Source organism: Micropterus salmoides, unplaced genomic scaffold, assembly GCF_014851395.1.
Source record: "Micropterus salmoides isolate LMB-PRFRI ecotype aquatic unplaced genomic scaffold, ASM1485139v1 Ms_hic_scaffold_4, whole genome shotgun sequence".
Classification (NCBI taxonomy): domain Eukaryota; kingdom Metazoa; phylum Chordata; class Actinopteri; order Centrarchiformes; family Centrarchidae; genus Micropterus; species Micropterus salmoides.
Genome location: NW_024043372.1, coordinates 36,388,724 through 36,402,955, shown reverse-complemented (window position 1 = coordinate 36,402,955; position 14,232 = coordinate 36,388,724). Strand labels below are relative to the sequence as shown.

Below are 14,232 nucleotides of genomic sequence, written 5' to 3'. Positions count from 1 at the left end.
GATCCACATTCCCATTAAAACACCCACATTGTCACATTCTGCCTGTCAGCCATGTTTAAGTTTTGGTCAGTTGAGGATCTGTTATTTTGGTCTAGTGTTTTGGGGTTCTGTCTTGTCTGTTGTCCTGTGCCCAGTCTGTGTTTATGGTGAGCTCTACTGTTTTGTTGTCCATTTGGTTCTGTGTTAATCTGTTTTTGTTCTGTTATCCTAGTCTGTTGTCTGTGTTGTCCTGTTATCTTGTCGCCCTTATCCACTTTGTATTCTTGATTCTAAGATTTGGGTTTTGCATCTACATTTTAGTTCCATTCTGTTGAATTTAGTTTACTGTGAAGTTTACTTATTGATCAGTTTGGTATCAGTTATTTAGTCTGGGTTATTATCCATCTGTCAGCTAGTGTTTAGTGGTGTTTTGGTATTTTCCTTATTTCCGTTCTGTTCATTATTGAGTATAGTCCTGTTTCCTGGTTAGTTTTGTCTCTGTTCCCTTCCACGGTCTGTGTAACAGTTGGTCCATGTTTACTGTTGGAGGTTTGTTCCTTGTCTTGTGTTCACTGTTTAGCCATGTTTATTTCATTGTTCATTCGCAGGTTCTGTTGAGCTCACCTTGTACCTGTCTGTCATGTATCTTGGGTTTAGTTCTGTGTCTTCTGTGTTTATGTCTGTGTTTAGTGTCCAGTAACCTGGGTTATGTCTGTTCCCCCAGTTATCACTCTGCCTGCCTGTCTCCCTGTTTTCCCCTGCTGTCTCTCTGCCTCGTTAGCCTTGATCCCGGGCACCTGTGTGTGCGTTTACACTCAGTTATGTTGTTTGGAAGAGTGTGCTGTCTGTCTGCTTGCCTGTTGTTTTGGATGTTCCAGAGAGCTGAAATCAACGTAAGCATCTTTATTCCACACTTCTTTTCCATGATTACCATCGTGAGGAGGGGGGACAGTCGTTAATGGTAACAACACATTTTTAATTAGGGTTATTTGTTGTATTTGAAGCAAAAAAATTTACATCCAATCAAAGTTGGGACGTTAGCAAATAAATCAGACAATGCAAAAGCAATTTGTTGAGATTCCCAAAGTTGTGGTCTTGACTTGAAAGAAAATCCCGAGTCCTCAATGACCGAGACGAGTACAAATGCGGTTGGGTCTGAGACAGGACCAAGACCATCAAATGGTCTAACAACCAGTCTCGAGACCAAGACCGGTCTTGAGTACTACAACACTACTAGGTTCTAAAGGCTAACGTAAGCAAAAACATTAGGTTTAAAATTTGAAAGCTTACTAGATACTTCTAAGAGTGTGAACTGTTGAAGAGGTTTTAAGTAACACATAAATAAATCCACACACTGCATGGTATGTTTTCTACAGCATTACAATAAAACTGTTCAGTTACTCTAAAAGAATAGTTCAAAATTCTCGGAAGTGTGCTTATTTGCCTCTGTTTCAAGGTCAAAGGGACTGAAAATGGCCAGTTAAAGAAGTAACATCATTTTGGGATTTCCATTTATTTGACTGTAAGAGAAGAAAGATATCAATCTCATGTGTCTACATAAACTTCCCATTATTCCTCCTTTGCCAGCCTTGTAGTCACATCATATAAATAGCCTCATTTTATGTATCTGGAGTGGAACAAATGAAATGGGGTACAAACAAACTGCATGTAGCTTCTGTGCTAATACATGAATTTATGTAGAACTGCCAGCAAGGCTTTGCAGCCATTTGCCACTGGTTTGTCGCCACCTTTTTGTTTTTTGCGGGAGATTATCAATTCCTGATATCTCCTAGAAGTTACAACTGGTAGGCTGACTAACAACTAACAACTCATAATTATTATGATATGACATCCTGAGTCGGCTGTCTCACTCACTTTTTAAATTGTTTTTGTCCCCTTCACTTTTATTTTCTTAAAGTCTCTAAGATTCCCTCGTGGGTGAGACCTACGAAGGACTTGTCTCTATTGGCCAGTCTCTGACTTCCATTTTGGAGAGTCCCTGGCTGTTACCTTTGGCTTACTTTAGCTAAGAAATTGACCCTATCATGACCTGGGGAAACCTGTGTCATACTACCCCTAAATTCCTTCACACTATCATTATCATTGAAGGCACAACACAATAACCAATTTAATTATAATCTGTCTGCTCGATTGATTTAAACATAAATAAATACCACTTGTGCCCCTCCCACTTCTGAAACCAAACCTATGCGCTTGGCTGGAACTATTTATATATACTACAACATGTACAGTCAGAGACCAAAACCAACTCTTGGGCTCACTGATTGTATCTGAGCTATAGCTAGGGATGCTACACAGAAGTGCTGTGTGATGGAGAAACTGTTTTTTGCTAAGAAATTGTTCCAGCACTAGAAGTCCCCCAATCACAAGTGGTAATTTATTTGCAGTGAATGAACAAATAAAATACATCTTAATTAGTGAGTTTTTGATTAACTTCAGATACAGCCAGGATAGCTGTTTCCCCATCTATTCTAAATTTCCCAATGAGTTTGTTTTAAAATCACTGAAACTATATCAACACTGAAACACTCCACTGAACGTGGGAAAACCACACCCATACATTGTGTGGCCCCCAGAGTTCAGTGATCACTGCGATCAGTGTAAAAACAGCTTATCAAGTTTTTAAAAAATTTGTATTCACCAAATTAAGAGCATAATTTAGTTTAATGAAAACACATAGGAGCTATTATTGAATAGGGTGATTAATATAACAAATGTTTATATCTATGGGAAACAATTTACAGAATATTATCAACTAGCAATGAAAGGAGGTTGATGTGGTGAAATGAGTTTATTGTGGCTCAATGCTGATTAATTGCCAAACTAAATAAAATAAAAGCATTACCAGCGGTGAGATGACCCATCTGCTTACCTTCCTCCTCTCCTCAGCGGCCTCCAGCCTCCTCTGGAGATCCTCCAGGGACACCTCCCTTCTTGGGGGGGAGGGCAGCTGCTGAGGCTGGCTTTTGTCTCCGGACAGATCAGCATCCTTCAGGATCACCTCAAATGACTGGCCAGATGCTCTCTTGTTAAAACCCTTCACCTCCAGGTCTGACACAGCCAGAATCCAGTCCACACACCAACAATGAAGAACAAATTAGTCTAATTTCTGCCAGGAGCAAGTTTCCTTGCTTGCGTTCTCATATATCAGAGAGATGGGATGTATCTTATGACTGTGTCTCAGCATTGCTTTTAAAAATACAGTAATTGGGGGGGACCCTGGTGGCTTAAGGGTTTAAGGCACTAACCATGAACATTACTAGGTCATGTTCAGACAGAGATGTCATTCCCTATCTGATTTTAGGGCCAGTCTCTGATTTAACATTAGTCAACATTAGTTAGTTCCAGGGACTTTGTTCATGGGGGATGGCTTATCTGCTGTTGGCTGTCATTTTCTGTAAACTTACATTCTGTTAGATGAAAAGCTTTTTAATATCATTTTATAAATAAAGGCGTAAGTAAACTAAGCAGATACTTTAGTTTACCACCCAGAAGCCCCCCCCACACACACACACTCTATGTGGGGTGCACCACACCTTAGATTCTGTTTAGGCCCTGAAAAGGCCTTTTGGTATTTTATGATCAATTTATACTGCCTGACACAGGTTCACACTAAATTAGGAGACAAAGATTCAAGAGACAAAACTAAAGTTACAAAAGTGGACTTTACAGCAGAGCATAACAAAGGAACATGAACATAATCTTAAGTAAAAAAAAAAAAGACAAAAGGAAATTTGGACATGTAGGAGAGACAGTAAATCAAACACAACTGACTTTTCTTGTTCATTATGTAATATGTACCTGTCAGTGTTATGATAAAAAAAACAAACAAGTAAATCCGGTAAGAGGTGAAGCCAAGGCCTTAAATTAGATGGCTGACACATGCAACATGAGACCCACAATATGTCAGACAGGTAGACAAACCGGCTCGCACACAGACTGACTGACAGGCGGGCAGACAGACTGACCTCCATACTGATAAAGGCTGTTGGGATGTGGCTGTGTGTAGAAGCAGGAGCAGAGCAGAGACAGCATGGACATCTCCTTGATCTTGTCGGTGTAGGCTGTTACAGAGAGATAAAATAAAAACATTATCACATCTAAAATCCTGCAAATGCATTGGGACATAATAAAACGTGAGTCCCCTCTGTGGGGAATTTGTTTAGGCTAATAAAACGGTAGAAAACACTGAAATGGATGTCTTTAAACAACACAAAGAAAATCTGGAGAAAACCTGCCAGGTCTGGAGGTCCCAGGGGCTGGTTTGCCCACGTTTCACCAGCAGGTTTCTCTATATTACTGTATCTATTTAGCCTGGGAACAACAAATATTCAGAGCTCATGTTTCATTTGCTCTGGCTGATACGTTTATCCCCGTCCCCCCTCAGACAGATTTCCACCTGAATTTGATAGGTCCAAGCCAATCGCAACCGTTTATCTAATATGGGCTGGGTTTGATACTATGTCTCACCGAGGAGCGTCCCCAGATTTGAAAAATCATACCTCACACATTTCGCTGTTCTGATTGTTTACAGGTCCGGACCTACAACCAATCATTTGCATGTCCTTACATTTACTGGAAAATCTTCAGGGTATGTTTGTATGTGTATATATGTACTAAACATAACCCTTTCTGTTAACTTAGAAATCAGTTCAAAAACTTCTTCCCAGAAGCTTCTGAAACTTGCACAGCAAAGACTGCATTCACCACAACTCTTCCCAGCCTGGCTCATCCACAACCAACACAATCGCCAGCTAACAAAGTAGCACACCAAGGAACCCCTCTCCCTACTGGTCAACTGGTAACTGGAATACCTGGCTAGCATAGCGTGATGGTGTACACGAATAAGCACAGGACTGCTTAACTTTTGTCAATGTAGATGTATTGATTTGGTTAATTCGCTGAGCTTGATACAAAACATCACAGAGATCCTGACATGATCATCTTAGGTAGGTTTATTGTCCCAATATAAGAAGTTAGAGTGAAACTGAGTTTTGTAACTCCCTTCTGCTAATAGCAGACAATAAACATTAATAAAGCAGCAATTATGAAAAATGGTAAATCTATATCTCTTCCCAGAAGGCAGCAGGGTGAACAGGCTGTGGCTGGGTGGGTACTGTCCTTTAGTATCCTTTGGGCTCTGCAGGCAACTCAGCGATATCACTGATGCTCAGGAGATGGGTACCAATGATCTTCTGAGCAGTTTGAATCACCTGCTGCAGAGCCCTCCGGTCCTGGGCCGTGCACATCCCATGTTAGTGATGTTTCCAGTCAGGATGCTTTCTGTTGCTCCTCTGTAAAAGCTGACAAGAACTTGGCACGGGAATTTGGCCTTCTTAAGCTTCCTCAAGAAATGCAGTCGTTTTTGAGTTTTCTTCACCAGCGTGATGTGAGATGACCATATCAGGTTCTCTGTTATGCTGATTCCCAGGATGCTGATCTTACATCTCCACACTGGTGAAGCTCAGAAATGAAACCCAAGAAAGCAACATTTCCATGCCAAGTTCTCGTCAAATTTTGCAGAGGAGCAATAAAATGTCCCCAGCTCTTAAACTTATTTTAGCTGGTCATAATATTTTCATCTAGTTCCCGTCATTTTAGATTCCAGTTCCTCCTCCTGCTTGGTCATCACCTCACTCCCTTCACCTGGCCGCCTAGCTCCTCACCTGTAGCTCATCCTGCACTAGTTGTTTGCCAGATTGTCTAGAGTCTTTTGTTTAGAATTGGAGCGTTCCATGGTTAGTTTATTTTGACCCTCTTTGCCTATTTCCCAGACCTTTCTTCTGCCATTTGGATTTGTTCTTTCTCTAGAACTGCTTACCTGGTATTGTGACCCCCCCTGCCCGACTATGATAAACTAAACTTGTCTTGCATCGCTGTCTTTGAGTTTTGCTTCTGGGTTCACGCCTGTTTTGTTTTTATTCTAAAACATGACAGTACAATCTGACCAAAGATTGTAGGAGGAAAAACCCTCAGACCGGGCCAGAGGCCTAACGGGCCCTCACTTTCTGTCTGTTGGGCGGCTGTGGCTCAGGAGGTAGAGCGGGTTGTCTGTTAATCGTGAAGGTTGGCGGTTCAATCCCTGGCTCCTCCAGGCTGCATGTTGTAGTGTGTGAATGTTAGTTTCTGTTTGAGCACTTAGGCGAATGTGACTGGTGAATTCTGATGTAGTGTAAAAGTTTGAGTGGTTGAAAAGATTAGAAAGGTGCTAAACAAATACGGAGCATTTACTCTCACACATCATACTCTTGGATGTAACTTAGACTTACTGTTGTCCTTTCAGTATAAACTGTATTCTTTTCAATGAGACACAGATTCCAGTAAAGTTCAAATGAACTCAAGATTAGTGACAATTGCAAGCAAAATAAACAAATACATTAAATCAACGTGTATCTGAGCTGGCTCCGGGAGCAGACCCCTCAAACTCAGTATTGCATTGGTTAATATGTTTGGCTCCTCCTCTTGTGGGTCTTTATGGTAAGACCCACCTTTTCCACCTTCACACACATTCCATATTACAACAGTAGTGCATTCCACCCTGCAACACTTCGAAAGAAATAAGACATCATCTTGATTTTTAGCAAAAAGTGTATGCATAACACAAAAGAGTTGACATCAACACAAGTGCAGGTTCGTGTTCTGTGTACTGTATCACACAATGACCTTCACAGCCTTCAGAGTTGCACTCCACTTGCAAAGGTCCATTGTATTCATGTGTCTAGTCTAATTCATGGTGTTTACCCTAACTTAACCTCCATCCAATTAGCAACACTGTTAGACCGGCCAGGTGTATGTGTCCTTGTACAATGAGAAGTGTGTGTGTTCTTGTGAAGTTTGAAGTCTGTGTCTTCCAACAAAATTGTGAAGGCTGTAGCCTGAGAGCAACAGAAATAAAATAAAATATGCAGGCATCATGGCTAAACAAAAAAAAATCTTCAAGGTGAACCCATCAACCCTGATAATCTGCAGAGCAAATTTACGTCTCAAGTTGAAGCACAGAAGGGAGAGGGTCTGCTCTCCCATCTTTCCAGTATGGTCTCTGCTGGACATGTCACTAGCTTCACAGTTGGGTATTAGTCGGGAGGCGTTGGAGAAACCAATTCATGCCACCGCATTTGACAGCCGTCTTCTCTGCAAGTTTTCTCATTGGCCATCACCTGTCCAGTTGAGGGACATACCACAGCCTGTCCATCAGCTGTAAAAGCCATGAGAGTAGAAAGGCCACGATTCGGTGAATTAACGTTACAACACTAATATTAGCCATCGATCAAGTTAAGCTAAAAGGTATGTATATTGTTGCCAAAGCAAATGTAAAATAAAAGCAAATAAAATCTATCGATAAATAGAGACCCCAAATAGATCTGATATCTACATCTGTATATGGGGCACAATGCACTTTCTCCAAGTTGCACTGCCATAGTGTGACATTACCTGCAGTCCCAGGACCCCTGTCAAAATCCGCTAGAGGTTTCATAGGGTTAGCCGCTAGCTATAAATCTCGAGATGACGTTAGCAACTTACTAGATAACATAAGTGTGCTTGTGTAGGTTGCTGTCTAGCTTTGTTGGCTAGCTTGCTGCACAAGTTTCAAGCAACATTATGCCATTGGTGGAGAGCGGTGCTGGCGTCAAGCCCGAGCTTGGCAAGCAGGAAACATATCCAGGCTCAGCGGCCTCTATGGACATAACATTAGCTAATGGCAGAAGCAAAGAGACAGAATAAGACGTTGACGAAGAAGCTGAGAAAAAGAGAGTGGCCAAGTAAAAGGCTGTTAGCGTGAGCTTTTTGAAATTAAAGGCTGCAAGAAATATGCCGAGCTTGCATTCTTTCTGTGTACACAGTTAGAATTGTAAAAAGTAATTTTGCTATGTCTTGTGTTTTCACAATTGTGTGATGTTTGTGTTAGCAAAGTTGTCGACTAGTTTTTCATCAAAATGTAATCTTAACAAATGCTCATGTACAGCTGTCTGTATTTAGGACAGAGGTGAAGTCCATAATGTTGCTTTAGATTATTCAAATAAATACTCATTACAAATACTCATTACTCCTCATAGTAGGAAGTGAGTGTAAATCTGCTACTTCCCTCATAATGCATTTTTAAGCTTTTGCACCTACACTGTAACAGTTTGCATCAGGTGTTAATTGTTTGGGTTTGAGCCAAATGGCATGTTTCCTGCGAGTCCTACAGAGATGTCTATCTGAAGCTTGTTCTTCCATGTAGATGGATAAGAAAGGAAGTTTTGTTTAGAACCTGTTAGTAATGGATCATAAAACATGGAGAACTCACTCATGTAAATGTCAACAACCCCCTTCTGTGAAATCTGCTGTAACATCTGGTTTGAGTACGATCGTGGTTTGGAGTTACCCTGACCTTTGGTGTGGATGGGTGTTCCTGTTGTGTTTTGGATTTGCCTGTCTATTTGTTCCCTCTTTGTGACTGATCCCTGGGTGGGACACCGGTCCTCACCTGCTGCCATTTATACACCTGCTGCCGATCTGTCTGTCTGTGTTCGGTTGTGCTGTGACTGGATGTACAGTGTATCAGTGCCTCTGAAGGATTTACATGTCCTCCACAGAGCCTGTGTATCAGCTGTCTCTATACTTTTATCCCTTTGTGTTATGTGAACAACGGGCACTCTGTTGAAGTAGAAACTTCTGAAACTCATGACAGCTGTGCATGTGTTCAGTTATTACTGGCTAATACTGTTCTTGGTACAGTGAAAAGTGCTGAAGACATGCAAACCTTCAGGTCATCATGTGAGCGTTCAGTTCATCATCAGTGCTAAACAGAGTACAGAGCAGGGCACATGTTATAAATATCAATATTTGTTCCTAAAAACTTAGAAAGTAGAAAGAAACCAAAGAGACCACACAATCGTAATTGAAGTAAATAATAGAACATTTCAAAAAAGTTTTGATTGGCTTTGCTCAGCTTTAAAATGTATACAGTGATAGCAAATCATGCTGATTGGCTGATGTCAGCTATGATGTTTTAGACCTAAATACCTAAATCCTACCTGGGAACATTAGGGCAAGGACAGTTTCATTCAAATAAGGCTCATTACCAGCGGGTAATTTAAATTGATAATGAAATTACATCTATAATGAAATACCAGCACTTTTTGCAGGATCACTTGGACTTGATATGTGCGGCTGTCATCTAAATCTGGTTGCAATTGTGCAATGAATTGAAGATTAATGGCAGTTTATATTAAATAATCGGCACCTAGAAGACTGTAGTGTGTAATCATCTGTAGGAAACAGTATTGTGAGTATTATGAACATGGTTATATTCTGTTGTGTCCAAAATACGATCTGTTTTCAGTACATGACTAAATGAATTTGTTGACTTTTGTCAGGTGTGTGTGCGTGTGTGAGTAAACACACATGCAAATACAATAGCTGGCAATAACTACAAGGAATGTGATTGGTCCAGTGGCTTACAGCACACTTTGGTGATTGGCTTCCTCCTGGACAGCTGATGACGGCAGACCATATTAGGAGCCACAATAGTGCCTAACCAGCCTCTCCCTCTCCTCCCAAATAGCCACACTTACCGCTGTTTGTACTGACATCTCTCAGATCTTCACTTTGCCAATGTTACATAAAGACATGATACTGCTGCTGCACCCTATTGGGATCTTTATTCATGATCGTGTTCTTCACTCTTCATCCCACCTATGTCTGACTGTCCTATCTGCTGAGGCCCTGGTTTTGATCATCAAGTTGGTGGATGCAAAAAGATTTTTTCTCTCTATTCTCTGTGTAGTGCTGAGTCATTTTGGAAAAACATTTTTGTAAATATTTGATTATGTCTTTTCATGTGACAACACTGAAGAAATGACACTTTGCCACAAAAAATAGCAAAGTGTAAGTAGTGAGCATACAGCTTGTCCCCTCAAAATAAACAGCACACAGCCATTAATGTCTAAACTGCTGGCAACAAAAGTGTGTACACTCTTATGTGAAAATGTCGGCGGAGATAAATAAATAATAATGAGAGAGAGAGGGATCATTGCTTGTTATGTGATTCAACATTTCCCTCACACACATGCAAACGCACATTCACACGCAGCAGTCCACTACTTGCCCCAGATGTCTGCAATATAGCAACAAAGTTTAAAGAGGTGGTATTATGCTTTTTTGCTTTTCCCCCTCTCCTTTATTGAGTTATATATCTTTTTTGTGCATGCAATAGGTTTGCAAAGTGAAAAAGCCCAAAGTCCAGCCCAAAGGGAGTTTCCATCTCCCACAGAAAACTCTGCTCTGAACTGACTGACGGCTCGTTTAAACCATGTAAACCTGTTTTGGTACAACCCCTAAATAGGATTTTGAACCTGAGAATGAGCATAATACCACCTCTTTAAGTGTCAATAGCCTGAAAAATACCATCAAAGACTACTGCTTAGGTCACCTAACTGCTGTTAGGTGGAGAACTTTACTCTCTAGGGGGTAAAGGGGTATGAATGTAAATAGATACCCAAAGGTACTTCACATCAGATCAGCTGTATAGCATGGATTACAGTAATAATCAATACTTTGCTCCATTCAGAGTGGTAGTCATATGGGTGCTGGTCATATAATTAGAATATCATCAAATAGTTGATTTATTTCAGTATTCCATTCAAAAAGTGAAACTTGTATAATGTATACATTCATTCCTCACAGACTGATATATTTCAAGTGTTCATTCCTTTTAATTTTGATGATTATAACTGACAACTAATGAAAACCCCAAAATCAGTATCTCAGAAAATCAGAATATTGTGAAAAGGTTCAATATTGAAGACACCTGGTGCCACAGCTCTAATCAGCTAATTAACTCAAAACACCTGCAAAGGCCTTTAAATGGTCTCTCAGTCTAGTTCTGTAGGCTACACAATCATGGGGAAGACTGCTGACTTGACAGCTGTTCAAAAGACGACCACTGACACCTTGCACAAGGAGGGCAAGACACAAAAGGTCATTGCTAAAGAGGCTGGCTGTTCACAGAGCTCTGTGTCCAAGCACATTAATAGAGAGGCGAAGGGAAGGAAAAGATGTGGTAGAAAAAAGTGTACAAGCAATAGGGATAACCGCACCCTGGAGAGGATTGTGAAACAAAACCCATTCAAAAATGTGGGGGAGATTCACAAAGCGTGGACTGCAGCTGGAGTCAGTGCTTCAAGAACCACCACGCACAGACGTATGCAAGACATGGGTTTCAGCTGTCGCATTCCTTGTGTCAAGTCACTCTTGAACAAGACACAGCGTCAGAAGCATCTCGGGGCTAAAGACAAAAAGGACTGGACTGCTGCTGAGTGGTTCCTTTGGAAATCAAGGTCCCAGAGTCTGGAGGAAGAGAGGAGAGGCACAGAATCCACGTTGCTTGAAGTCCAGTGTGAAGTTTCCACAGTCAGTTTTGGGTGCCATGTCATCTGCTGGTGTTGGTCCACTGTGTTTTCTGAGGTCCAAGGTCAACGCAGCCGTCTACCAGGAAGTTTTAGAACACTTCATGCTTCCTGCTGCTGACCAACTTTATGGAGATGCAGATTTCATTTTCCAACAGGACTTGGCACCTGCACACAGTGCCAAAGCTACCAGCACCTGGTTTAAGGACCATGGTATCCCTGTTCTTAATTGGCCAGCAAACTGGCCTGACCTTAACCCTATAGAAAATCTATGGGGTATTGTGAAGAGGAAGATGCGATACGCCAGACCCAACAATGCAGAAGAGCTGAAGGCCACTATCAGAGCAACCTGGGCTCTCATAACACCTGAGCAGTGCCACAGACTGATGGACTCCATGCCACGCCGCATTGCTGCAGTAATTCAGGCAAAAGGAGCCCCAAAGTATTGAGTGCTGTACATGCTCATACTTTTCAGTTGGCCAACATTTCTAAAAATCCTTTTTTTTTTCTCTTTTCTTTTTTTTTTATTGGTCTCAAGTAATATTCTAATTTTCAGAGATAATGATTTTGGGGTTTTCATTAGTTGTCAGTTTTAATCATCACAATTAAATGAAATAAACATTTGAAATAAATTAGTCTGTGTGTAATAAACAAATATAATATCCAAGTTTCACTTTTTGAATGGAATTACTGAAATAAATCAACTTTTTAATGATATTCTAATTATATGACCAGCACCTGTACATTTGATATCCTCATACACGATGAGGGTATTGAAAGAGTCAAATTATAGCAGCTATTTTCCCCTGTCATTTGACACTCTTGGTCATTTGAGGCCACTTGCAAAGTGACAGAGGCCAACTACAAAGTAGCAGAAGCCTCAGTTTTGATGCCTGGATGTCTGATTGCGTGACTGAAACTACTGCACACTACAGTGCATTTAAGGAAAAGCTGTTATTTTTAGAAAGATTCTGAATTATTAACATGCACTTCAAAATCACATTCTGGCCCCACAGCCTTCTGGGATATTTGTAAAGTGCTTTCCACTGTCTGTGGATGTGTATTTGTGCCTCGTGAGTGAGTGAGTTGGCTCTCTGCAGTGGCTAAATAACCCACTGAATATGGATGCAGCTACACCCAGAGTCTCCAAAATCAATAATGGGACTTCTGAGGAGGCAGGCACCTCCCCTCTTGTTGCAACTGCAGCAGTGTCACTGACCACACAGGCTGGGCTGCTTTGTATTTTATTTCCATGGTAAACCCTGTCTGCCCCTGTAAACACATCTGCACTCAAACAAATATACCAGCCCAGTTCAAAAGCAGGAAACAACAGACTGAACGAAAGACAATATAAATTAAAGTTTTCTAAGAGTTAAAGTGTTGCCAACAATTTTGTATTTGTTCAAAGCTCATTTTATGCTCATATCATAATAATATATTATCATTTAGTTATATGCAGACTTGTCACAGACCAGGTCCCCAGATCCACAGGGACCCCGACGGGGCTCTGGACAAGTCAAGAAATGTAATCTTGATAACAGAAATGGGAAACCAGAAACCATCTGGTATTATCAACCACATAACTAAGCAAGAGAGAATGCATGTGTCGCAATACGAGGTCACCAGAGTGTGTTGTGACTACAAGGTGCAAGGTACAAAGTAGATTTATTTATCATTTTACAACACAGGGTTGTATTATCAGATTATTTTGTAGTTACTCACTAAAAAAGCAAACGTTATATACAAAATTTATATACAGTAGATGTTAAATAACAAGTCATAGAAAAAAGATGGATTGGGTGCTGTCCTTTAGTATCCTTTGGGCTCTGCAGGCACCTCACCTCACCGATATCACTGATGCCTGTTGCATTGAGCTCAGACGGTAATCGCTGTTATTTGACTGTTTTCTACAATCACTTGGCAAATATACTATAAATGATAACAAGAGTGACTCAGCTAAGTACCTTGACAATTGTTTTGGAAAGTACCTGATTAAATGAAGATAACCTGAAAGAGTCAACCTGCTTCCGGAGGTGAAGGACAGCAGGCCACTAATAGCTGCAAGGACGCTAGCCTCAAGTTGATGCCAGCTTGAATATTCTTCGAGCGGTGGACAGAGTGGCCCGATAGCATTAAGGTTGTTGAAACCAAAGCACATTAATAACCTTGACAACCACGGGTGCAGATGTAATGTGCGTCTGATTATCTTCTGATGACAACAAAGACAGGGTGGATAAAGCTAGACCGCGCTCACCATTCTGGAGCCCCAAGGCCAGGCCCCAACCAACATCCCCTGCCGATTATTATGAAATTTCACTGACAAGCAACGTGCCATGGCAGCGGCTTGGTGTGTTGCTGCGGACCCAGAACAATCCCCACGGGCCGGGTGAAGCGTCTCTTTTTTTTCAATGATTGTTCGGCAGCCGTTGTCAAGAACACAAGGCTTTGAAGATGTGACGACACGGCTAGAAGGTAATGATCAACGGAGCAGAAAAAAGATTTGATACTCCACAGAGAGTTGTGGGTTTTTTGGACTTGTTTTTTTTTTTTTATTGTAAGATGAAGCTGAACTCAAAATCTGGCAAAATCTGTGGACAATACTAGTGTAGTGTGAGAATGAGATAAATGTGAAGAAAAGGACACTGGAAGCAATTGTTTCTGGTTCTTGGGGGGCCTTCATAGATACTGCTTGACTGCCTGATACATACAAGCCATTTAGTAAAATGATTCGCCTGTGCTTTCACTCTGATGCCCTGTGTTTTAAGACTGATAATTGTTGACTGCTTAGCTCAGATTGCACTGTTTTATATTTGAATGTTTCTCTGCAGTCTCTTGTGCGCTG

General features: G+C 41.1%; 1 protein-coding gene across 1 annotated transcript in view; it reads right to left on the bottom strand.

Annotated features, from left to right (window-relative positions):
• LOC119885781 (stathmin-3-like) overlaps positions 1 to 14,232 on the bottom strand; it is a 131,854-nt gene that overhangs the window by 7,752 nt on the left and 109,870 nt on the right. The window contains exons 2-3 of the mRNA XM_038696007.1: positions 3,969 to 4,064; positions 2,873 to 3,051 (exon numbers count right to left, since the gene is read on the bottom strand). Coding sequence (XP_038551935.1) covers positions 2,873 to 3,051; positions 3,969 to 4,064 — 275 coding nt within the window. The remainder of the gene's footprint in view (positions 1 to 2,872; positions 3,052 to 3,968; positions 4,065 to 14,232) is intronic.